The 27,174-nt window shown below is 42.5% G+C and overlaps 1 protein-coding gene across 3 annotated transcripts in view; it reads right to left on the bottom strand.

The window, feature by feature from the left end:
- The window catches only part of LRGUK (leucine rich repeats and guanylate kinase domain containing), a 101,609-nt gene that overhangs the window by 19,041 nt on the left and 55,394 nt on the right, over nucleotides 1–27,174 (bottom strand). For 2 of the 3 annotated variants that reach the window (XM_061414744.1, XM_061414743.1), the window contains exons 12-16: nucleotides 26,981–27,077; nucleotides 23,007–23,120; nucleotides 19,730–19,931; nucleotides 18,933–19,028; nucleotides 497–639 (exon numbers count right to left, since the gene is read on the bottom strand). In XM_061414744.1, the coding sequence (XP_061270728.1) occupies nucleotides 497–639; nucleotides 18,933–19,028; nucleotides 19,730–19,931; nucleotides 23,007–23,120; nucleotides 26,981–27,077 (652 nt within the window). Of the gene's footprint in view, nucleotides 1–496; nucleotides 640–2,807; nucleotides 12,466–18,932; nucleotides 19,029–19,729; nucleotides 19,932–23,006; nucleotides 23,121–26,980; nucleotides 27,078–27,174 lie in introns of those variants that run through there. The other variant, XM_061414745.1, reaches the window with a different exon arrangement.

Genomic DNA, 27,174 nt, shown 5'->3' with positions numbered 1-27,174 from the left:
CCAACTCCTGTCCATCCTGACTTCTCTAAGTTCTCGAAGGAATTAGAGTAAGTTATAGGACAAGTCTACATACTGCAAGCTTATAAAACATGGGCTCTTTGAGTGGACTTCCTTTGAAGGCTCAGCACAAAATATTCAAAATTGTATCTCAACATCAAAGCAAGTTTTCCCTTGAAATATACATATTTCACAGTATTAATTCTGTGTAGCGTTTTTCTGTGCCTCTTAACTAGAAGAACTGAGTGTCAGAGCTTTGACTAGGAGCCTGGGGGAAAGCTACTCCCAAAATCTACACTGAATATTCTACTTTTAAAACCCGTGCCTATTCTTAGAGGTGTAGAAAGTGTGGGGGGGGCCGGTGGGGGGGCTTGTCTTCAGCTGACACTGTCAGAGAACAGTCCTGGTGAAACTTAGTGTTAAAATATCCAGTGTCCTTTTTGTCTGAACTGCGTAATGTTCAGCTGCGGCTTCCCCCTCCCCTTCTATCCCTTCTTACCACTGGCGTTTTTTTGCCTGAAAGTCTGGCCCATAATTTCACAAAGTAGTTTCTGTCTGCGAAATCCAGGGACTCAAACTCATTTGAAACTCTTAACTTCCTAGAAATCTTTTCAGGTTTCAGCTGAGGTTTCTTAGTATCTCCTAGGGAAAAAAAATAAGGTTTCAAATCAAAGGCATAAAATAGGATACAACAACTTTCTGAAGCGGGGGAAATGTTTTATATCTGGATTTGCTCAAATACAACAAAGTGTATACTTGAAGTCTGTGCATGTCAACTTGAAAGTAAGATAACTAAAAATATATCTTAAGAGTACAATAATAATTATTATTGTAAATATAAAGGTAGTCCACATCACCTAGTAGAAACATTCTGGGAGTACACTTTGTGTTCAATCAGTAAAGACTTATGAATGCAATTAAAGGCTTCCAGATACTAAACTGAAAAGTCCCCTTAATAATTACTTTCCTTTTGACAAAATTGTCCTAAAAGGCTAAAATAATAATGAACATGCGGTGCTAATAATAATAGTCATAATAAACACACAATGCTAAGAAAAAACTTCTAAAAAGAATGGAATGGATGATGAGGTCACTATTTAGCAGAATTTATACATAAATGTCTAAAGTTTCCTTTAAAACATTAGAATGTCCATAGACCTAGAATATGGAGAGGGCAATGGCACCCCACTCCAGTACTCTTGCCTGGAATATCCCATGGATGGAGGAGCCTGGTAGGCTGCAGTCCATGGGGTCGCTAAGAGTCGGACACGACTGAGCAACTTCACTTTCACTTTTCACTTTCATGCACTGGAGAAGGAAATGGCAACCCACTCCAGTGTTCTCGCCTGGAGAATCCCAGGGACGGGGGAGCCTGATGGGCTGCCGTCTATGGGGTTGCACAGAGTCGGACACGACTGAAGCGACTTAGCAGCAGACCTAGAATATAAAGAATCTAAATTTCTATCACTGCTCATGTATCATGGGGCCAAGTGTAAATACTTTTGGATGTATTAGGAATATCACCATTTTCAGTATTGCTATAAAAATGCCAAAATAAATCATCTCCACAGTACCAATACGGCTGACTGAACAGATGTGGGAAGCGAGCCCCAACTCAAGACAAAATCGAATAGTGGATAATATATAACAGAAGTGTGTTTTTAACACAGAGCAAAACTGAAACCAAGAAAGAAACATTTTCAGGTGCTGAAAGTGAAGATTCTAAGTCAGAGCAGAAGACATTGACACCAAGAGGTCAGAATGTTTTGGGCCTGAGGTTTCTGGACTGAGAGGCAAGGCCAGTCCTCATGTGCTTCATGGACAAGACCTGGGCTCTTTATTAGGTGGGAAGTTGGAAAAGGCGTGTCTGGAAATCTCAGGACTTAGTCTGGCACAGGCTCACCTACACCAATGATGGAAACACCCATGGGAAATCAGACCTTTAATTCTGGGCTGTGTGCTGGTACAGAATCTGAACTCGAACTCCTACCAAATTGCGTAGCGATCCCCACAGCAGCCAACAAAAACAAGCAAGGTAAAAGCTGTTGCAGACAAATGAGTTTTTAACTATGGTAGGGAAGTCTAAAGCGCCACCATTCAGCACCTGTCTTGAAGGGGAGAGACTCAGAAGATGTAACAAACGCATGAATCCACACCCAAGGAATTCCAGGTGACAGAGCACTTGAGACACTGAAGTAATTAAGTTTACAACAATCACAGAGATAATAGGAGACAAATGTTATGTGGAAACATCCTCTATTCAGTCTTCCTGATGGAAAAGCCATCCAACCCATATTGGTTGAGCACCTACTATGTGCCAGACAGCACACTGACTGTTGGGGGTAGAGCAGTAAATAAAATGTCTTGACCTGTGGGATTTACATTTTCATGTTGGAGACTAGACAGACAAATAACACACCAGATAATGTCAGGTAGTGATAAGGGCAACCAGGAAGGTAGATAAGGAGGCAGAGTGAGGGAGAGCATGATGGTCAAAGAAGTCCTAAGGAGGTGACATCTGCACAGTGGTCTAAAGTTATAAAGGAAGGCATTCAAATACCTTGATACCTTTGATATGGGACAAAAGCATATCAGGCAGAGAGAATGGCTTTGTATAAACACCCAGAAGCATGCTCAACACAACTGACTTACAGTAAAGAATTCAGCATGGCTGAGGCAAGGCAAACAAAACAAGAAGAGAGGGAAGGGCTGGCTAAATCTTATTAAAACAAAGAAACAAAACCCAAAACATTTGTTCTCTTGATGAGACTCTTAGAGCATTGTAAAAAAAAAAAAAAAGAATAGAGCATTGTGAAAAAGATCAGATGAATCTGAAAAAAAAAAAAAGATGAAATTTAAAGAAACAGAAGCTATAATTTCCATAGAAATGATCCTCTCTATATAAAGGCTTACTTAATGTATAGTATTTGTGTCAGGGTCCCTTATTCTAGCTTTCTCACCCATAAGTCAATTGTACCATAATGTAAACAAACCAAGTTCTATCCAGTGATACAATGGACCTATAATTCAACAGATGAATGTCTTAATGGTTTCTCAGCAACAAAACATTCTGGGTAAAAATAATGCATTTAGACTACATTAGACTACATTGAAATGCCATTACTTTCGAGACTTGGACTCTTATAGTAAAGAGTTTCATACAGTTCTTAATATAGTTTCAAATGTCTTGATACATTAATGAACAAGAGATATTACTTTTCAGTTATTGAAAAATCATAATTACTGGTTATAATATCCTGCAACAAAGTTTCTTAAAGTGATGTTATTCAAAGTATCTAAATTAAAGTCAAACTTGAGGCAACATTAAATTATATATGTCATTGTACAGTCCACAAAAATTACCAAGTTCTTTCAGTATATTAGCTAGTTACATTTACTTAAACACCTACAATGAAGCATAAATGAATTTACTGATGCATAACAGATTGTCAAGTTATTTTATGGATTGGTATCATTACCAAATACAGGAAAATATCAATGAAATATCTGGAACAACCAGAACTATATCTCAAATGAATTCAAAGTAACTTAGACTTTATTTAGAATTATACCCTTTTGCAGTGAATTAAAATAATATTTATATAAGATGTTTAAAAAATGAGCCCAGAATCCAACCAAATAACGAATGCAGTAGAAACCATATACCTAAGATAAAACATCTGTGTGTATTTCATAACACATTATTACACAAACGAAATAAGACCTTGTACTGCAAAAAAAGGAGGAAAGAAAAAATGTTGATGATCTGATATCATAGGCACATAGTCATCTTAATAACTAGTAATAAAATTAGAATTTGGGAGTCAAATGGTAAATATTTTTAAAAATAAAAATCCCTATTTTGATGGCCAATTTTTCTATAGCTGTAAGATTACTTGTTTAGCAAAGCAACTAAGTCGCTCTATTGTCTAAAGACATGAGGCTGAATGCTTTTTTTTTCTCTTTATTTGTGGCTGTGCTGGGTCTTCACTGCTGCACAGGCTTTTCTCTGGTTGTGGAGAGCAGGTAAGCTCGAGCTATGGGGCATCTCACTGCGGTGGCTTTCCTTGTTGCAGAGCATGGCTCTAAGACACAAGGGCTTCGGTAGTGTGGCACGTGGGCTCAGCAGTCGAGGCTCCTGGGCTCCAAGGCACAAGCTTAGCTGCTCCGCAGGATGTGGGATCTTCCCGGATCAGGAACTGAACTCATGTCTCCTGCATTGGCAGGCGGATTCTTTACCACTGAGCCAGCAGGGAAGCTCCTGAACACTTTTAAGTATACATTTTTTTTTAAAACAGTTAAATAAAACTTTGCAACAACAAAATAAATGAATCAGCACTAGACTAGGTTTGTCTCTCTTTGAAAACACATGGAAACGTATGACTTGGAAGTAGGCTTTAATTTTCACACAAAAGTTCTCAGACAACCAGAATCATTCCTTTCTTTCCCCACTCAAATGGGGCTTAAAATACATGCTTATTTTGGTAGCAGTGAGGTGGGTTTTTTTTTTTTTTTAGTTAGCAAGAGTAATATATGCCTACCATGATTAAATACATATACATATATAAAATGCAAATAACTATAAAAATCTCTGTGAAAGTTTCGATGCTGAAATATGTAACCATAAAAAGGACCAGAAACAAATTAAAGCGCAATAATCTGCTACGCAATTTTAAATATTTATTTATTTTTAATAGGCTAGTTATACAATTTGTAGTGGAAAATTGCTCAGTGCATTAGAAAGTATTAACACAAAACCAATGGGGCCGAAAGAAACCATTTTTCCCAGGACAGATTTAAATCTCAAACGTCTTGTCTGTTCTTCTGAGAAAGGAATAATTGCAACTAGAAAAACAATCATTTCACATAATATCTATAATAATTTTCCATAACAAAATAAGCTTTTGTAGTAGAAAGCTATCATATGAGTCTAAAAATATAGTAATAATGTTCATGTTATACAGGATAAATGAATACTGTACTAAACTATTCTAACAGCAAAGTGCTATATTCTTTAGTGTCCAGTCAAAGGAATAACCAGTTATTTAAACAGAGAACAGATTCTACAAAGGAAAGCATGTGAATGTATTTTCTAAGACAGAAATTATGAGGCACAAAAAGAATGCTTCTATCCATTGAACTCCATGCTTTGAAATGTCTTCAGCAGAGGCGAACTAATGGGTTCAGTATTTGGACACTGTATCCAGAATGTCCTAAATAAAACAGATAATAACATTACCCTGAATTTCAGGGTTTTATAAAATAGATGAGTTTATCAGGAAGTAGTTAATTGACACTTTGAAGGAGATAAAATGTAGGGCAGATAAGTTCAAGAGTGGAAACGATGAATAAAATCTGGATGTGTATAGTATTTGGGGAAAGGAGAGGATAAGGAAAGAGTGGCTATGGCTGGCAGGAAATAGGATAAAAATCTTCAGGAAGCTTGAACACAGATTAAAGGTTTCCTCTCCTTGGAGCAAAATGTTTTAGAACTAAATTTCTGATGTGATTTCTGCCCAATCCTACATCTCACCTTGGCTAAATGTGGTCTCTGCTTGCAAGGGCTCATCCGTTAAGAACAACATTTTCAAAGATGCTGTTTCACTGGTCACTTCTCAAGCAAATACATCTTTCTTTTATTTCTTACCTATGCTATCTTTGTCCCTGTAAACTAAGGGACTTTAGATCTGGTAGCTTATAGAAGCCAGTCTTTGCTTCAATTTACCACAAAGAGAAACCAAAATGCCCACTATCTGGTAGTTTCTTCCTCAATCATATACCTTGATGGCATTTACGATATAACCAACCTGAAAGGTGGAACATAAATGCCTTTGATATTATCAATGACATAATAATGGTAAAAAAAAAAAATAGATAACATTTACTGAGCACACTATGTTTCAGGTGCTATTACAAATCTGTTCTGTGTGTGCATACCTGCTAAGTCACTTAGCTGTGTCCGACTCTTTGCGACCCTATGGACTGTAGCCCACCAGGCTCCTCTGTCAATGGGATTCTCCAGGCAACACTGAAGTAGGTTGCTGTATCTCCTCCAGAGGATCTTCCCCACCCAGAGACTGAACCCGAGTCCCCTGAGTCTCTTTCATTGGCAGGAAGATTCTTTACCACTGAGCTACCTGGAAAGCCCTATGAGAAAACCACATCAGTTGCCAAATATTTCCACCTAGTTTGAACAATGTTGTGCTTTCCAATTAAGGATAAGATGATAATTAGAAAAATTTTTTTTGCTGCTTACATGTTAATGTACAAACACACATATAAGTACTTACTATGTGCCAGACATTGTTCTGGGTATTTTTCAATGTATTAGCTCATTTAATCCTCACAATAATCTTGTGAACAGGTACTACTAGTATCTCCATTTTATACATGAGAGCTTTATAATTTGCCTAAGGTCGCACAACTAGATTACACTGGAACTGGAATTTCCAATGATAATTTTGACTCAATGTTTTCTGAAATCATGAATTTCTAAGGTTACAAACTTAAAAAAAAAAAAAAGATCTCCAGCTTTTGCTAATCAGGACTGGTTTCTCATAATCATCTTTGAGATGAAAGATTTTAGTCTAACATTATTTATCATCAACACAAAGAAACAGTCTCTTTTTATTCTCTTTTCTGAATGCCTGGTCAATAAAGAAATAAGATTTCTAGAATGATTATCTTTAAGCTGAACCAAGCAATTAAGTTTTGACATAAGTTTTTGTCCATTTTTATTTCCTCTTTTATAAATTACCAAATTATCCTTTGCCCAATTATCTTTTGAGATTTGGAAATAACTGATTAAAGTATTTGAAGAAGGTTCTTGGCACACAGTGGAACTATTACCTCTGTTGATTTGAATACCAGGTACCAGACTTCTTCTAAAAAGCTGAGGATTGTATTAGGTAAGAGAGAGACCAAAGTCCACAGCGTTGTTTTTTTTCCCCCATAAACATCACTTTGCTAAGGCACAAAACAAATGAAAGTGATATGAACTTTGTTTGTAAATGTAGATGGAAAATGACAATTTTTAAATATTTATATTCTATGATTAAAAAGCAGAAGTGTCCCTGATGCCAAGAAAATCAATAACAGCTGTTAAAAATCTTGTACCGAGAGAGAAGATGGCAATCTTTTCTACCTATTTCCTTGAATCACAGACAAAATATCCAGCTGCATTGACTCAGAGACATTTATACGACCAAAACACAAACCGGACACCATCATGGACCCCAGGGAAGGATGCTAGAGCTTCTTCCAATTCAGAAGATGGGAAGTTTGGCATCTTATTTTGTATTAGAGCCCTAATGAAGATGCAGTCCCGAATTCCTTAATGAGCCTCCAAAACAGCTGCTCAAGGAGGAAATCAAATCAATTTCTAAAGCTTTTCACCTAAGTGAGGTATTTGTGCCTCTAAAATGCCCCACACGCAGGTCAGAAAAAAATGGGTGCTTATCCTGATTTTCCTCCTCTCTTTCAGTCTGCACTCCCCCTCATCCAGTCCAAATGTCTTGAATCTGCCCATTCCTGCAACAACGTGCCTTGTTTCAGCCCCTTAGCATTGCATCAGGACTAACGCAACAGCTTTCCAGCCACCGTTCCAGCTATCTGTATTGCCCTCCTTAAAGCGATCCTCTATACTGACTAGACAACAGACGCCCCCTAAGATAAAACATTTAACCATTCAATGGCTCCCCACTATTTTCTAACAGATCAAGTTTCCAGGCTCATTAGCATAATACAAAGTGCCCTTTGGATCTACAAATACCTACATATACCTACAGCTCTCCTGACATTTGGGTCCTTAGAAGATGCCATGCCTGCTCTTACCTCCCTGCTCAGGCATATGCTGTTCCCTTCTGAAAGAACTTCCCTCCTCTCCTGTCAGCCTGCTGACTACTCTGCAAACTTGAGGACTTAGCTGAAGGGTAGCTTCCTCTTGGAAGTGTTTTCTCATCCAGTTCTCACATCCCAGGCTGAATCAATGTCCTTCCTTAGTATTCTTCTTGTGACATTCTGGAAAAATTAATAAATGAGTTTTCTTCTCTATTTGGTGCTAAACCTACCCTTGCATGCTGCAGGGCCTCCAGCTGCCCCAATCACATGGTGTTGTAATGAACCCTCTTATCTGTCTCCCTTGATAAGAGACAGAGCTCCTTGAAGTGTCCTCATCATCCCACTCTGTGTAGAAGCTATCAAAGTGTCTGGCATATATGAAGTACTCAATCCATGCTTGTCAGAGGACTTGAACTAACTTCATAAAAATAAGTTATGATATGTTAAAAACATTCACCTTATTAATTTCATCTTGGACAAACCAGATAAATCAGAGGGTAGTTATTAGTATATCACAGGCTCTTCATCATACAAGAGGAGTCCTGCACCGTGGATTGTAAAAAATATCAATTTCCTCTATGGCACTTGAAATAACACTTGACCTACATACAATTTTGGGGGATATGTGTTAAGGTAGGACACACCTTTTGTGTAAGATAAAGACATATTTATACAGGCTACAGGTAATGTAGTCATCAATGACGTTTTTAAAACACAGGACACCAAACACAGTTTAGTATGATACTGAACACACAGTAAGAGTGCTCAACGACTGTCTTGTAAATTCTTCGGAGTCAAATCTTAGACTGGCTGCTTTCTTTAGTTATTCTCTTTCATGTGAATGATAGGACTCACAGAATGGAACTTATGGAGTATATCTAAATGCGCCCCTGTCCCCAGCCAGAGTAGACTGGCTGAAGAGTGAGCATCTGACTCACACTGGGCCACTCAGAGAACATCCCTGAAAAAAAAGAAAAAATATATATGTATATTTTAATCTTTGGACCAAGGGGCACCTGAGTTAATCCCTCTCTGACAGTGGGAGCTGCCAGATATAAAACCAAATGTAAACTTTAGGAGTGATTGATGGTCATATTCCCTGCCAAGTGCAGAATCTGATTTAGAGTCATTTATGTCATAGAGAACGAAGCCAGCATGCAGGCAAAAACAGAGATGAGAAATGGTAAGAGTCCTGGAGATGACAGAAGTCTAGGAAATGACAGGAGTCCAGTAGATGATGAAAATCCTGGAGGTGACGAGTTATGGATGTGTTGAAATGGTCCCCGGTCTCTCTGAGGTTCTTCTGCCGCTCTGCTCTCCCCAGTTTGGCTTTGTGAGATATTCCCCTCCCTTCTGATAGATTTGTGTAAGCTGGCTCAGGTTGGATTCCTGACACTCGCCAGCAAAAGAATCCTGATGATATGAACAGATAAACAAAAAACCGATTCGCCTCAATTTTCTCCTTCCTAATTCTTTTAGCCAGCTGGTTAGGCATAACGAAGGCATGGGCTAATTTACATGGGGTTCTGGTTCAGAGAAAGAAGGCGTTCATTTCAAACAAAGTCAGTTTCAGGCCGTACATGCCAATACAAATCTGAAGCACTCGATCACTTGTCATGGATGTAAAAAACCTGTCCTCTTCACACAAATTAACTGTGGGATTGGAATGTTTGTGGGAGAGACCAAGAAACTACAAAGGATTCCTTTCTCAGAGTTCTTTTTGCTTTTGAACCCCTTGATAAGGCAAGAAGCATAAGAGAATCTGCTAATCTAGAAATGACTTTTCCTAATAAAGAAGTCTGAGCATTGAAGAATTGATGCTTTCAAATTGTGGTGCTGGAGAAGACTCTTGAGAGTCACTTGGACTGCAAGGAGATCAAACCAGTCAATGCTAAAGGAAATCAAGCCTGAATATTCATTGGAAGGACTTAGGCTGAAGCTCCAATACTTTGGCCACCTGATGCAAAGAGCCAACTCATTCGAAAAGATTGAGGGGAAGAGGAGAAGGGAGCGACAGAGGATGAGATGGTTGGATGGCATCACCGACTCAATGCACATGATATCTGAGCAAACTCTGGGAGATGGTGAAGGACAGGGGAGCCTGGCATGCTACGGTCCATGGGGTCGCAAAGAGTTGGATACGACTGTGACTGAAGAACAACAAAAGAAAACTTAGTGGCTATAAAGCATTGCTTCAGACAGAGCCTACAATCATGATGGAATTCGTGTAAGTCTGGACACAAAGCATTTTTGCTGATACCAACCTTTCAGACCTGCTCTCTCTGCTGCAGCAGGGGAACCACTTGCTGGCATACCCCACCACCACAGAGCTGCTCTTCCACCCTGACCGTAGCTTTTCCTGCCTTTAGGGGCACGTATGTCAATGACCTGGTGGCCCTGGGATGACTCACATTTTGGTGCTCTGACTCCCCCGAGCTCGAAGCCTCCCCTTCTGGTTGCCCTGCTCCCCAGCAGATGCCTGACTCTGGGGTGCAGCCGGGCTGGTGCTCCCCAGGGCTCCCCTGCGTTTCCAGGTGCCTCTCTCTTTGGCGTGCTGCCTGGAAGCATGGTCCCTCTGGACAGAGCTCAGCCCAGTCTGGCTGGCTCCCTGCTCGGCTTGTGTGTTTTTGACAGGCTGCTGGACAGGGGACGTGCCATCCTGCTCTGGGGGATCCGAAGAAGTCTCTCCCATCTGAGACCTACCCCTTCTGTGATCCTCTTTTTTTCTCCTCGGATGCTCACGGGCAGCAGAGCCCTCTGATGCTGACTCTACAGAGACCTCCTCACTCTGGGGGGGTCTCCCGTGAAGGGGTTGACCTTCTGGAGTTGCTTGATCACTGCTGAGGGTAGTTGCATTTTCTTGAGATAATCCTCCAGAATCCTCTCTTTTCAAAGCCGGTCCTTTCTTCGACCTGGCTCCCTTCTGAACCAAGTCATCCGCAGGGAGGTTGGCTTGGACCTTTTTCCTGAAATGATGTACGTTTCCCCTTTTCTCTTCCTGGACCTGGGCATCTTTAGGCACTGGTTCAGTGTCGGGTGGTTCAGGAATGTCTGATGTCTGGACTTTTCCTCTCCGATTCCCTTGAGGGCTCCGGGGAGGGCTGGGGTTGGGGTGGCTGGGGGCCTTGAGGGGGGTTGGCTTCCTCTGGGATTCTGGCTGCAATGCTGCATGGTGGCCTCCAGGTGGCGCCCTCTTCAGGTGTGTGGGCCCTTTAGCTGTCTCCCTGTGGCCAGGAAGTTTTTTTTTCCTAGCTCCTGTGGGCTGTCCTGGCTCGTGGTTTTGGGATGAGGCATGCATATCTGGAATCTTCTTGCTGGAGGAGTGGCCTGCCTTGGGAGTCTGCCTTTCCTTGGCAGACCTCAAATCAGAAGGAGCCATATTCTGAGGCAGCTGTTCTGAGAAAGGAGTGGAAATTTGGGGGAGCTTGATTAAGTGGGTCTCCCCTTCCTGGGGTGGGTGGGGTGCAGCTGATGGCTCTTGCACCAGAGGACTGATAAGAGGGAGTTTCACCTCCTGGACTCTCTCTTGCTGGACTTGCTGGGGGCCGGGGCCCTGATGGGGGCTTGGGTTGGGTGGCTGTTTGGAATGGGGGGAGCTGATAAGAGGAAGTTTACTAGGGTCTTCATCCTGAGCTACCTGGGGCCTGGGAGAGGGAGTCACGGTTTGATCTGAGGCTGTTCCGAGGGCCTCCTCCCTGCTGGGTGACAGGAGTTTGGGCGTAGGCCTCCGACTCTGGAATGGAGCAAGGACCCGGGGCTGGGGCAGCCTGGTGGGAGCCAGCCGGCTTCTGGGAGGCAAAGTCACAAGTTCCCCCCCATCCTGCGTCTGCTGGGTATCTGCTGAGTCTTGGGGATGCGGCATTTCTGGGTAAGGTGTGTCGACCCGTGCAACTTCCGCTTTGGGGACGCCCTCCTCGGGAGGTTGTTGAGAGCCTCCCGGAGGTGGTCCAGGCCTCACCTCGTCAGGGCCGGAGAGATCTCTGGGAGGATCATGGTGGGAGCTGCTGGCCTGCAGGCTGGCTGACCTGGTTTCCCCCTCCTGGATTCCCTGGGGGCTTAAGGATGCTGGGTCAGATCCCTGTGGAAGTTCAGAGCAGGGAGGGCTGCTGGGGGTTACTCTGGCCTCCCCTGATTCTTCATCCTGATCCAGCTGAGGGCTCTGGGCTGGCGGTGGGTCAGGACGCTGAAGAGGCCCTTGGGAAGGAGTGGTGGCAGGCTGCCCCTCTTTACCTGCTTTCACCTCGGATGTCTGGGCCTCATTCTCAGGTGGATTTGTGGTTGCTGTTTTTGAAGAAAGAGCTGATTGTTGGGCATCGCCTTCCTTCCGGTCTGGGGATAAGTCTCGGGCCTTTTGGAGACCAGGCGCTGATGGGCTGGGCTCTGCAGGAGGCTGAGCGCTGACCTGGCTCTCGGGAGAAAGCCCCTTTTGAGGGGCTGCTCCCTCCTGAATCAGCTCCTGGTTCTGGGAGGGAGCGAGGCTCTGATTTTCAGGGACCTTTGTGGGGATCTGCATTGCAGAGAGATGCTCTGTTACCTGGCCATCCGCTTGCAGTTTCGCCAAGCGCCTTGGGGATGGAACCAGGTGTGCTGGCACCCCAGAGGCAGTCTTCTTGCTAGAGGGAGCGCCTGCTTTAACATAAAAAGAAGTTAGCTAAAAAACATCTTAACAAAGGCAACAATGTAACTTTAGAAATTAATAACCAAAACTATCTTTCCTTTTTTTGTTGATGCACATAGGACCTTGAAAAGAATAAAATTACACATATAGAAGAATTTAACGATCCTTTCTCCTTGGTATACTAAGTGCGTAGAATTCTCTTATTTAATGGAATCAGAGCAATTTGGGGGCTTTTCATGTGGTGCTAGTGGTAAAGAACCTGCCTGCTAATGCAGGAGACATAAGAGACACGAGTTCGATTCATGGGTTGGGAAGATCCCCTGGAGGAGGAAATGGCAACTCACTCCAGTATTCTTGCCTGGAGAATCCCATGGACAGAGCAGCCTGGCGAGTGACAGTCCATGGAGTCGCAAAGAGTCGGACACGACTGAAACGACTGAGCACGCAGAGTAATTTTTAGTCAAATGAAAGCATAAACTTTTATGAATAAACATGAAGAGGCTTCTTCACAGAACTGACATTTATATTCAGGTCTGAGAATGGGCCAGAATATTTTCTAAATGAATGACATTTTCATTTCACCAGCTTAGAGGTCAATGCTGCTTTTCACAGTAGAAACTAGAGGATGGACAGCTAGGCTACCAAGTCTGATTGGTTTCCTTGTTCAGTGGCCTGTTTCCTTGTCCCATAAAGAAATTGTGAGCTCTGTAAGGAGTACCTAGCAAGGTGCAGAAGCTCAGCAGGCACTCAGTAAGTGAGTGATGAATGGAAGGAGGAAAGAAAGAATAGATCCAGTGGGATCTCACAAGACGCCATGGCTCAGGGACATTGCACCTGAGGCTCCACCGTCCAAGCTGCTACCCATCCCCACTCCACCCCTCCACCCCCCCAGGGCAACCTCTTCCCTCCAGATCCACCCTGGCTTCAAAAGTGACTCTCAGAGGCCAACATCCATGCCAATGTTGCAGAGGGGGGTTGCCTTCTTCAGTCACCTGCATGAGAGCACATGTGAGTCTGGTCTCCTGGACACAATCACCTCAGCAGGCTCTTGTTCAGGATAGAACCCCTGGTGTATCCTGGTGGCCCGTGGATCACTGTAACCCAGTCCTTAGGACACGGCTCTGAAAGGTTAGTGGTCAGAGGCGGCACACCAGTCTGGAACAGCCTTCAAGAAACCAGCCTCAGCTGACCCTGGGGGAGACTGGCTACTCAGAGGCCAAACCCAATCAGACCTCTGAGGGGAGCCCAGAGCAGTCCATCTCCAGGAGCCAGCTGGGCTCCTGGCCACCAACCCCTCTCCTCCCACAACACAGGAGGCTTTCAGACCACTCCGGGTTCTCTCTGAACCTCCTGGTCTGGGTGTGCACCCCGAGTGTCCAGACAAGTGAGAGGTAACCAGGCAGGAAGGAGAGGGGGAACAAGGAAAATTTTGCCATGTGGTGGGTTTTCTGAGGGGCTGCCCTGTTCATCATTCTTAACATCCTAGTTTGTAACAGTTATAAATTAAAATACGAACTTAGTCAAGAAACAAGGCTAAAATAAAAGAACAGTAAAAAAAATATCTAGAATAGGCAGGTTCATAGAGGCACCCAGTAGATTAGAGGTTACCAGGGCCTAGGGGTGGGGGTGTTTGTTATTGTTGAACGGGTATAGAGTTTCTATTTAGGGTGATGAAAAATACTTAAAATAGGTAGTAGCTATGGTTTGCAACATTGTGAATATAAATAATACCTTTAAGGTGTACACTTAAAATGGTTAAAATGGCAAATTTCATGTTGTTTTTTTAAACCACAATAAAAAGCATTTTAAAAAAACAGAAAATTCTAAGAATGGTGAAATCCAATGCTGAAAGTTCTTTGAGCCCTCCTGGTTTCCAATAATCAGATACACAAAGATTTTTCCACCCCACTTTCACAATTTAACCATTACAATTTAACCATATAGTTTGGCAAATGATACCAGGCCCCTCATTAGAGATAAAGGCACCACTTTATGGACTAGTAAATTGCTCAGTTTTCCCCTTGTTAGACTCATCATCGCCATCATCATTCTTCTCTATCATTAGTCAGAATCTTGAATAATGATTTTCAAATAAAATGTTGTTTTATGACCTCTGTAGTGAGAACTCAGGGTGGTGGTTGGATCAGCTTTTTAAAAGCTTTACTGGAAGTACTGACAATTCCAGAAATCACTTGTAAAGAGACAAATGGAGAGAAAAGACATCACATACATTGGGTTGTGAATATAGTGAGTTTTCCCTTATTTTATAGACATTATATTGTTTACTCAGGATTTTTTAACCGTCTTGGTTTTAGAAATGAATATTACCTGCATTGTTGTGGGGGGAGGAAGGCAATTCTGTACCTTAATTGATATAGGATGGCATCATCGACTCAATGGACATGTGTTAGAGCGAACTCCAGGAATAGCGAAGGACAGGGAAGGCTGGTGTGCTGCAGTCTATGGGGTCGCGAAGAGTCAGACACAACGGAGAGACGGAACAACTAAAGAACTTGAAGGTTTACAATTACTCTGTGCCCAAAGTTATTATTTTATATTTACATGTATTAAATGAAATTTAATTAGTCTCTCCTCCAGTGAAGGTTTGCACTTGTGGGTCCAGGCTGATGGGCTGCTATACTCAGAACTGATAAACACAGGACTAACTTTGTTCACTTCATTCCACTCTCATCATTAAGTGTAGAATTTAAAATTGCATTCTCAAGTACAAATTAGTAACATGAAGTTACTAAAGATAAAGCTATGTATTAGCAATTCAGATGTTTGGCAATCATTTTCTGTTTGCATTGACACAGGATCACTGCTTCTATGAAAACACCATTGGCCATCAGGTTTTTGTCTGCAGTGAAGCTGACCGTATAGATGGACAGTTTAGGCCCGTTGTGGAAAACCTCAGCTCTGGAAGAACATATTTTAACGTGTTCCAGAATGTTATATATAGTTTTTTTGCGTTTTGCTTCTTAGAAATGGGAGTTCTAATCAAATTAATGATTATTGGTGAAAGTTTGAATGCAAAACTGAGGTTTCCTCTTTCCAGTCCAATTTTTTAATTGTTAAGGCAAAATTGGCGTCATAGAATCTTAAATATTTTTAATTTCAATTTCTTACCTTTGACAGCTCAATTATACATGAAAGTGATTCCACATACTAAAATTATGGAGTTTTGCTTTTCAGGATCCCATTTATATGCATGAAAGTAATGAAAGTCTTTATATAGACATACCTAAACCACAGAACTTTAACTCAGAGTGACCCGGCCCAGAAGGGAGGCCGAGGATTGCGAGCCAGCCGAGCCTGTGGCAGTGACCCTGCTGGGGCTCTGGACCCTTCTCAGGGAGTCACATGGTTCACCTTAAGGTGATTATGGCTAGGCCTTGCTCTCCCGCCGGGAACCTGTTACCATCTGCTCCACACTCCCTGGTGCGCACCTCACCGCCTGGAGACTCAGAGGGGCCGCTGGCTCTACTCTCGGGCCACTGGAGACAATGTATAAGCTTCTTAATGAGGACTATGTTAATTAGAATTTTTAAATACTTGAATAATATCTGGCCTCCACAAAATCACTTTATGTGCAAATTTATCCTTAAACCATTAGCTGAAAAAAGTACCTTCTTCCACAGATGAACTGCATAAACCAAATAGAGTGTTTGGCTTCTAAAGAAAATATATCAGTTTCCAAATAGTAAGCCTGTCAGAGCAACTGGGGTCTATCAAGGCCAATGATTTGATACAATGAGTACAAACCCTCCCATCTACTATTAAAAGCTGGGGCTCTATTAGTCAATAACTGGATGGCCCGATTTCAGGTAGTAAATGTATCTGAGAGTGAGAACACTTTTACAAGTTCCATAAGTCATACTTTTCATTAAATCAGACAGGTCTAACCTAATTAGTCCAAATAAATGAAGTTTCACAAAACTGTTTAAAACAGAAGTCTATTTCCTTATGCACACATTATCTGGTCTATTAATTTGCCAAATGGCACGCTGCAATCAACCATCAGTGTTCCTGATGGCTGCAGAGTAAGACGAGCTGTGTGTGGGGGGGTTTTGGGGGGCTGGCCACATTCCATCGCCCGGGGTGCTAAGTCCTGCTCAGCAGTCACAGTTTAGAGGTGCCCTTGGGGCTGCTGTGTCTCGGTTGCTCGGAACTGCTCAGGCTCAGGGGACTGACTCATGGTTCTCCCAACCCATGAGGGGCTGATTTAAAAGCCAGAAACACCAACTTATTAATTTACAATGGGAGATGGGCCTGGTGCAGGGATGGGGCAGGGTGCTCTCACCTAGGGGACAGCCCCATAGGGACAGGTCCACGCAGGGGACCAAATTAAACATCAGAGGTTGCTGGGCTGCTAGCAAAGATTTAAAGCAAAGGGAGCCATATTTCCTCAGGAGAAACTTACATGGAGCTTCTATGGAAGCCTCACGAGATAACACTGTACAACTGGATAGGCGAAGCTTTCTAAAGAACAGAGCCTGACGCAGAGGCGGTGGCCAGGCAGGGTGGACCCTGCCCACGCCTCATTGGACGTGCCCCTCCACGGACTGATTGAAACCTTCCCTCCTCCAGGGGTGCCCATTTTCTCAGCGTGCATGCTAGTCATTATATGTTGGGTGCCACCATTTTCACACCAATCTCGTTCAGGGATTCCAAGGGCACCTCCCCTCGAGAAAGTGTGTAGAGTTGCAAAACAACGCAGTTAGTTTGAACTTTGGCAAAAACCATGACCTGACATGCTGCTGGCTGGCCAGGACGCAGCCCGGCCAGCAAGATCCTACTGCGCAGGGTCATAAAGACCAAACCACACGACAGACTGCCTGAGCATTCATAAGCATGAATGCAGGTCAGTCCATCGAAGAACTTCTTTCATGAGGGCATTCTTTGATGATGATGATAGTAAAATACATGTAACCTAAAATTTGCCATCGTCACCATTTTTAAATGGATGGTCCAACAGCATTAAGCACACTCACACCATTCTCCAGCCGATCCCCAGAACTCTTTCCATCTTGCAAAACTGAAACTCTGACACCGTTAAACAACACTCCGTTCCTCTCTCTCCCCCAGCCCCTGGCAACCACCCTCCTCCTTTCTGTCTCTATGATTTGTCTAGTCTGGGTACCTCATATAATTGGAATCATGCAGTATATGTGTTTTTGTGGCTGGCTTATTTAACTTAGCAGAAGGTCCTCAAGGTTTATCCATGTTGTGGCAGGTGTCAGAATTTCCTTCCTTTTTAGGCTGAATCATATTCTGTTGTGTGTACAAACCTTCATCCACCAATGAACGCTTGGGTCACCTCCACTTTTTGGCTATTGTGAATAATGCTGCTGTGAACACGCAAAGACATCTGTGCAAGACCCTGCTTTCAGTTCTTTCGGGTATATACCCAGCAGTGGAATCACTGGATCAGATGGTGTTTCTAATTTTAATTTTTTTGAGGAACCACCATACTGTTTTCCGTAGCAGCTACACCATTTTACATTTCTAATTTCTCCACATCCTTGCCAGCACATTTTCTATTTTTTTTTTTTTTCATGGTAGCCATCCTAATGGGTGCGAGGTGGACTTGGGGGAAAACTGTTAAAGACATCTCAAAATACTCATGTACTGAAATTCTACGTTAGGGCTTTAGAATTCCTAGATTCCAAGGAGAGGCACTCACATATCCCATTTTCTTTGCTGCGTATGATTCATGAAGCAGGTGGGGAGGATTAACTCCATCTAACAAGAGGGCAAACTGAAGCTCAGAACAGCTAAGCAGCCTGTCCCAGATGGCAGCCGGGCCAGGACCACTCTCACATTCTCTTCCATTATTCTCTGATGGGCCGCATTTTGAGGACTAGAGCAGCGCAAACAAAGAGGGAAATAATCTCTTGGATTGAACAATGCTGTCAGGCAGAACACCACCCCAGCCCCTGAGAAGCCAAACTTCCAGAAGGCTGAGTTCTGAACCATGGGACTGACCTATATCTAACTAGTACCAGCCTGCAAGGTACTGCCCAGCACATCCTTAAAGGACAGTCCTCTGCGATCCATTATGGTCACCTTGACAAACAGAGGGACACATCCAGAGGGGCTGTTTCACACAATTTGTTTGTGGGGACAGTAACCCCAGAGGAAGGACAGGGATTAAAGAGTAAGAACCAGCTTTAGAGGCCTTCCCTGGTGGTCCAGTGTCTAAGACTCTGTGCTCCACTGCAGGGGGCCCAGGCTTGATCACTGGTCGGCGAACCAGATCCCACGTGTGACAACCAAGAGTTTGCATGCCACAACTAAAAATCCTGTGTGCCACAACTAAGATCTGGAACAGCCAAATATGCAAATAAATTAGTTTCTTAAAAAAAAAAAAAGAAACTAGCATTAGCCTGGTTGATGAGTCCTCAAATAACAACCGATAGATTTGTTTTCCTTTCAACGCAAAATAAGTTTTGGCACAAAAGGGACAGGACCGTACCTGTGGTTGGAGCCAAACTCTTGGCAGTTACCTCAGAAAATCCAAGGTATTCTCTAATGAGCTGATTCAGCTTTTGGTAGGCAACATCCAGATCATCTACAGCAGAGGAGAGAATTCACTTTAGCAACAGACGTATGTAAAAACAGCCAATCTATGGCAATAATTTTTTAGCTAGATCTAACTGCATGAATATCGTGGTAGGCAGAATTCTAAGACCCAGTGACACTTCACCCTTGCTTAATTACACACACACACCTTGAGTGTGGGCAGAACCTGTGAATCTGATGAGCTATGACTCCCGTGGTTATGTTAGGTTATATGGCATAAGGGACTTTTGCAAATGTAATTAGGGTTATTTTATTAAGATCCTAATAAATAATTTACTGTCCTAATAATAAATATCCTAATAAATAATTTATTATCCTAATAAATAATTAGGGTTATTTATGAGTTTGGGCTAATCAAAAAGGAGATTATCCAGGTGGGCCTAATCTAATCGTATGATTCCCCATAAAAGGAGGTTTTCTGTCTGGAGAAGTATGAGGACACTCGAAGCAGGAGGAGGAACTTAATGGGCTGTTGCTGCCCTGAAAGTGGAGGGGCCACATGCACACAACCTGAGCACAGTCTCTAAAACCTGAGGGTCACCCTTGTCAGACAGCCAGCCAGCAATCAGGAACCGCAGTCCTACAACCGTAAGAAACTGCCTTCAGTCAACAACAAGAATGTACTTTGGAGCAGGTTTTTCCCCAGTGATCTTATACTTCAAAAATAAAACTTTGCTGAAAGTTACTTACCTGCATTGATTACTGCATCAAAGTATCCTGGATATTTCTGGTTAATTTTAATATAAAGGTCCACTCTGGAGACAGCAAATTCAATCTCTACACGACTGAATAATCCTTTTCTCCTCAAGTAGCCCTCATATTTTTGCTTGTCCATGGGTACCACTAGGATATATCGAGGCTCAAAATAGCAATGTTTTAAACTTCTTACACCCTATGTATTTAAATAAAAGATAATAAATTAGAAACACAGATACAATTTAGAAATCATTTAGGAAATATGTGACAACATAGGCTTAATAAGTAGTGTTGTACTGAAGAATTTGTTTACTCTGTATAATTAGCTATTATTTTCCTCAGGATTGGATTACTTCTGTTTGTGTATCAAATATTACATTATCATTAGAAAAATAAGAATTCATCCTACCTGGTTATCCTTTAACAGTTCTAAGGAACATTACTGTTAAAAAAGAAAATTGCTAGAGACAAATAGGTATGCTCACAGAATACTGCATATTTATAACTGAAAAGCAGTTTCAATTCTACTTTTAAAAAGGCATCCTTGCAGCCGCAGGAGACAGAGATCTTACCAGAGAGAAAGGCTCCTCTGTTTCCCCTTTGTCACCAACTTGGTGCCTTCCTGTTCCTAAACCAGCAGCCTGGTGGTTGGCTGGTTCCTATTCCATCTCACGGGCTGTACCCAGAGCACGGGAAGGCCAGGCTCCTGATACCCTGATAACCAGGAGCCCACACGAAGCAGGGAAGCGGCGGTAGGTAGCAGCGCTCTGAGGAACCAGGGGCCTGGGTCAGGACTGCAGCTCGCCAGCCACCGTGACTCTGTGCCAACTCCTCTGTGAAATGGAAGTTCTTTCAAATGGACTCTGAAGTTCCTTCCATCTCAATCCAACCATCAGTAGTTTAACTCAGTGTTCAAAATCTTTGTTTTTAAAAATTCAAGGGGAAGAAATAGAGACTCTTCAAAAAAAAAAAAAAACAATGTCTAAAAGCGTCAATGACAAGGAGAGTTTGGAAGAAGGATTTAGCTAGGAAGAACCAGGAATAAAGCCTGGTTTATAGACTCAACCTCCTGGAAATGAGTAGGAGGAAGCTCTCAGGGAGGAAGAAAGTAAAACGGGAGCCAGAACTCAGAACCACCGAGCTGGAAAAAGGTGGACACTGGAGCTGTGTCTGCACTCAAAGACGCATACTTTTTGTGTCTGCCTTGTTCAAGGAAGTCATTTTCTGGGAAAGGTCTTTGTTGTTGTTGCTCTGGCTAATTAGCATAGAAACAAAGTCAACCTTAAGGATGAACAACCAATCAACTGCAGGAAGATAAGAACTGTAGGGTTTTAAAGTTAGGAAAATTACTGAGGTGGAAGAAACTTGACCAGTCTCACTGAAGCGAGGCAACACTTATCTCCTGGATGGTAGCCCACCAGGCTCCTTTGTCCAAGGGATTCTCGAGGAATATGGGACCAGGTTGTCATTCCCTTCTCCAGGGGATCTTCCAGACCCAGGGATTAAACCCAGGTCTCCTGCATTGCAGGTGGATTCCTTTATTGTCTGAGCCACCAGGGAAGCCCTTGTGGGGACTAGACCAACACAAAAGACCAAAAAGGAATCACAGTCTCCTGCTCTTCAAAGTCAGAGAGGAAAAAATTTAAGGGAGGGGTAATCAATAGTAACGGAATACCTGACCCCTAGATTTTGTTTTCTGTGTGTTTGGTGTAATGGGATCCTTTTTATCATTTTTTTTCTTTCTGACTAAAAAAATGTTACACTGTCAGAAGGTAACTTGGAAAAAAAAAATCAACTGTATTTGAAGATCTCAAATATTTAATATAACTACATATTTTTTAAAAACAAATGCATACATCTGCCGGATTGTCAAAAAAGCAAGAGAGTTCCAGAAAAATATCTATTTCTGCTTTATTGACTATGCCAAAGCCTTTGACTGTATGGATCACAATAAACTGTGGAAAATTCTGAAAGAGATGAGAATACCAGACTACCTGACCTGCCTCTTGAGAAACCTATATGCAGGTCAGGAAGCAACAGTTAGAACTGGACATGGAACAACAGACTGGTTCCAAATAGGAAAAGGAGTACGTCAAGGCAGTATATTGTCACCCTGCTTATTTAACTTATATGCAGAGTACATCATGAGAAACTCTGGGCTGGAGGAAGCACAAGCTGGAATCAAGATTGCCGGGAGAAATATCAATAACCTCAGATATGCAGATGACACCACCCTTATGGCAGAAAGTGAAGAGGAACTAAAAAGCCTCCCCATGAAAGTGAAAAAGTTGGCTTAAAACTCAACATTCAGAAAACTAAGATCATGGCATCCGGTCCCATCACTTCACAGCAAATAGATGGGGAAACAGTGGACACGGTGGCTGACTTTATTTTTCTGGGCTCCAAAATCACTGCAGATGGTGATTGCAGCCATGAAATTAAAAGATGCTTACTCCTTGGAAGGAAAGTTATGACTAACCTAGACAGCATATTAAAAAGCAGAGACATTACTTTGTCCACAAAAGTCCATCTGGTCAAGGGTATGGTTTTTCCAGTGGTCATGTATGGATGTGAGAGTTGGACTATCAAGAAAGCTGAGCGCCGAAGAATTGATGCTTTTGAACTGTGGTGTTGGAGAAGACTGTTGAGAGTCCCTTGGACTGCAAGGAGATCCATCCAGTCCATTCTAAAGGAGATCAGTCCTGGGTGTTTATTGGTACAACTGATTTTGAAGCTGCAACTCCAATACTTTGGCCACCTGATGTGAAGAGCTAACTCATTTGAAAAGACTCTGATGCTGGGAAAGATTGAGGGCAGGAGGAGAAGGGGACGACAAAGGATGAGATGGCTGGATGGCATCACTGACTCGATGGACATAAGTTTGGGTAAACTCCGGGAGTTGGTAATGGACAGGAGGCCTGGTGTGCTGTGATTCATGGGGTCGCAAAGAGTTGGACACAACTGAGCGACTGAAGTGAAGTAAAGCTAATTAAAAATTTCACATTATTATTACTTTTTAACTTTTTGGCCACACTATGTGGCATGTAGAATTTTAGCTCCCTGAGCAGGGATCGGATCCAAGCCTCCTGCAGTGGGAGCATGGAGTCTCAAACACTGGACCACCAGGGATGTCCCCCAAATCTCACCTTTCGTATGCATTCCTTTCAGGCCTAGAAGTGTGCTGTCTGCACACCATAGTCTCCTCCCCAGTCCCAAATATACACACAGTTTTACACACTAAAAAGAAACTGACTGAATGGAAAGTACTTACTTCTATTTCCATATGAACACAGCTTGCTAAACCATCTCTCGCGATACCTTCTATGGTGTCCCTACTTAATCCGTACTTTTGATTACCGTAATTATAGGTTAGAATGAATTTCCCCTGCAAGGGAAGAAGTAAAAAGACTTTCCAATAACAGCTGCCATCATGGAATTTAATATAAATTAAATTACTTGATATCTTCTTTCTATATGACTCCATAAAACTTATAAATATTAGCGATTATATAAGGATGACAATGGGTTTAAGAAACTTAATATCAAACTGTGATGGAGAAGTTCATTCAGAATTCCTGGCTGGCAAAAAAAAAAAAAAAGGCTTTTGGAGATAATCTAGAGCAGAGTGAAGGCAATGAAGCTTACGGTAAACAGATCATTTTGTCCACTGACCCACTTCCTGCCAAATGTGGGCTATAAACCTTCATTAAGGAGAAAGCAAAACTAATAGTTACTTTGTGCCTCAGCCGTTTTGGGTCTCCCAGCACACCAGCTCTCCCCCAAAAGCTTTCATTCCCAAAGGCCTTGCACTCCCAGATAAGCCTGAAGGCTGTGAATCACAGCCACATTCTCAACTTTTGCATTCTGAGATAAGCTGTAAAATACAGACCCCTCCTGCTTTTCCTCATAAACACAGCTTTTTATTGGAACTGCCCCAAATGTATTCAGCAGCCTCGCTGGGTGCCCTCTAGACATTTGAGGTATAAATACTGCCTTCTCATTATATTCCGGAAGCTCCTCCTGAAACTGTAGTCATGTGTAAAAAAGAAAGAAAGAAAAAAAGAACTAGAAACATCTCTCAAAATTGTCTTGACTTTTCCTTTGATGATATGATATTTACTAAATTACAAGGTGGATGCTGATGACAACAGAAGGAAGAAAAATGTGGACATCCTTGGCCACCAGGACTCTTCCGATACATGATTTTGAAATAAATAATGAAGTGAAAACTCCTCAGGCTGAGCCCCATCCTCCGAAGCCCTGCAACAGCCAGCACTGTCGTTACAAACAGTAGCAGTTTGGGGGTCTCTGATGCTACCCTGTGCCTCCTGGCCTGGAGGTTCTGGAGATCCATGGGGATGGGGGGTGGGCTACCTGTCAGGGGGCGGTGTTGGAAGGCCATGAAACATAGGGTGTCCCTCAGGTGGGATGGGTCTCTGGGGCATGTGTCTGGTGTGGGCAATGAGAAAAATCCATACCCTCCCATAATCAAATGAAATTTATGTTATATATTCTAAAAGTTAAAGGCTCAACAATAAATATCCTTAATACTTTACCCACTCAATGTCATACTGTATTCTCTGCAACAAACACTATGACTCCTTTCCTTTTAATATCTATATTATATTTATATACAGATAAACAGATATCTGAATCTCTTGTCAGGTATGACTTATTTCATCTTGTTTACTGTGACTCACCCTGTTTTTTACAATGTATATTTGAATCACTTTCCAGATGTAGACTATGAGTTTGCTTACTTGTGTGTACAAGGGCACACAAGTGGACCCAAAAAACATTTTTTGGAAGAAGGGAGGGTTGGGAGAAATCTTGCATTGTACTTGTGTACATAAAACAAGCCTTGTTCAACTGATTTGTTAAGAATTGAGATGAGTGGTCCCCCAGCTTCTGGAGAGGTATACTCCTGTCATGGCTTCCGGCCTGTGGATTTCTTCATACATAGCAATGATCTTATCTCAGACACCTCCAGATCTGCGGTCTTATTTCCACCAGGGAAGAAGAGGCTATGCAGGTGAGTGACTGTGTATATGGCCTTAAGGGTTCATGTGTCTGTGGGCACATGGAGAGATGATCTGTGTTTTGGGGGGTGTGGAATGTATACTGAAGTGTGTGCTCGTATACGTGTACCCATCAGAGTGGGGAAGTGTGACTGTCCACAGCAGGTGTGCAGGGCTGGGGTGTGCCAGGGCTTCTCTTAAGGGGGACTGTGACTTGGAAGGGGACAGGCTGGCTGGGGAGTGTTCCGTAGAGGGGTTCTGTGTGCAGAGGCTGAGTGTGTGGGTGTGACTGATGCAGCTGACAAGGTGTCGTGAGTTTCTCCTCTCTAGGTTTGTCTCTCTTCACGAAACAGCCTCAAGCTCCCTTTAAAGAAAAGATCTTAACTACAAAATTCAAGTTAAAGATGCTGATACCACAGTGAAGTCATGCATGTTAGCAGAGGCAGTAAAAGTGAGTGCTTTTCCAGTACACAAGAACTTTCATAGTGAGAGTAAATAGAAGACTAAATACAGTTCAGACATATGGTGATTTCTTAGACTAGGGACTGTTGGACTTACTTGATTACAGACAAGATAAGGTCTGAAACATCAGGGGAGCCCGTGGGGCACTGAGAGCAGTGGAACTAAATCAAGAAAAAATGCCCCAGACTCTACCACGAGAAATTAACAGCAGTGTGGGGAACTAGTTGTCTTTCAACCCAAAGAGTCCTAAGAGAATGCTTCTTACTAATATCAAGATAACTCCTCAGATTTCTATTATGGCTTTTAGAAATAGAAAGTCTCAGAGTACCCTTGGTACATTAAACCAAACTTCTAAAATATAGCCCTAGGAGAGAAAATCATAAAGAAGTTCCAAGACGTTCTTCTGACAAGATTAGAGGGAAAATGGCCGAGGGACTCACAGGGCTTTCTCACTTGGCTTCTCTGTGAAAGCAAGAGAAAATATGTACCATGTGTAAAGCTGGTCATTCACAATTAAACTCATAGCAACTGCAGAGCCTATGCCTACATGCTCCACAGTTGCCTGCACTGAGGTGGAAGCCAGGTCTGTTATCCGAGGATGGGGCAGAGAAAGGACAGATGAAGGAGCAGGGGGCAGAGAGGAGGAAGCCTGCAGCAGTAAGAGCATCACTGGTTGGATGGTAATCTTTCGAAAGCAGAAACAGAGATTAATCCTTAATCCTGTCCTTCACCAGGCTTCAGGGGGAAAAAAAAAAGTGGTGTATGATTAATTTAGTGATAGAAAGAAGTGAAGATAAGATAAACAAAATTAAGGCCCATGCCTGAAAAGAGAATAAAAAGGCTTACAGATTTATCAGTAGTGATGAAGATATGAGATACTCTTTAACTGAAGTCATGGGTGGATAATGTATGGACATTAGCAATATACCTTTGACAGATGAAACACACTAGGGTTGTGAGGATTCCCTTTGATGTGAAGGGCCAAGAAAGAGCAAATAAATTATTTTTAAGGAAATGAACTCAGACACCAGGTTGTTGTGAATTACTACCGATGACCAGATGATCAGGGTTTCAGGGGGTAAAGCCTTAAATTAAATAAAACTGTCCAGAGCTCCTATGAAAGGGACCAGAGCAGGGTAGTGACCCTCACCCAGGAAAGCCACAGACCTCAAGGAAATGAGGAATCTTTTCTGATCTAATGTCGAGGGCTTCCAACTGCGTTACTGACCTGCCTGCCGGCTCTCTGGGACTGAGGACTCCTCACACAGCGATGTTTCAGGGGAAGAGTAAGGCTGTGTACGTACGTGTCCAGGGCAGACCAACTGGCTGAAATGGTGCGTAGGGTCACAACAATTAGAAAGCACCAAAGATAGCAAACACAGGGAGTGGTCTGTGGACAGAACACGCCAACTCCCTGGAAGTGCTCAATTCATAAGTTAGCTGCGTAACATCAGTTCTGTGCGAGCCGTTTATCTTGAGTAAAATCTGACCATAAATAGCAGCACCTGACAAACACAGATCTCAAGAACTTTTCACGGTGCTCTTTCTTCCGTTTTCTTAAAAAATCTCTTTATTCAGTTTCATTGGAGATTTACAGTATTTTCTCCAAGATCATAAAGCCGTGTGTGGACGATGATATATCAAAGGTATTAAAAACACAACTCAATGAGAATACACCCAAGTAATTGTTCTCTTTCTTATCATGATTTCCTAATACTTCTACCAGAGAGCATGTATTTCTTGTGCACATAAAGAGCATTCTTACCATGTTTTGCATTTCATCAAAAACTTCTTGAGAGGTAAAATGATAATCAACCCGATCTCCTTCTCCAAAGTAAGGCAGTCTGGTGGTGTGACAGGCCCTGAAAACAGAAAGTGTCTCTTTCTATTAATTTGAAATTCAAAATGGAAAAGGTTTTGGCATAAAGTATGTTTTAAAAAATTAAAATGGATCCACAA

This window comes from Bos javanicus, chromosome 4 (assembly GCF_032452875.1).
Source record: "Bos javanicus breed banteng chromosome 4, ARS-OSU_banteng_1.0, whole genome shotgun sequence".
Classification (NCBI taxonomy): domain Eukaryota; kingdom Metazoa; phylum Chordata; class Mammalia; order Artiodactyla; family Bovidae; genus Bos; species Bos javanicus.
This window is presented reverse-complemented; position numbering and strand designations above follow the sequence as displayed.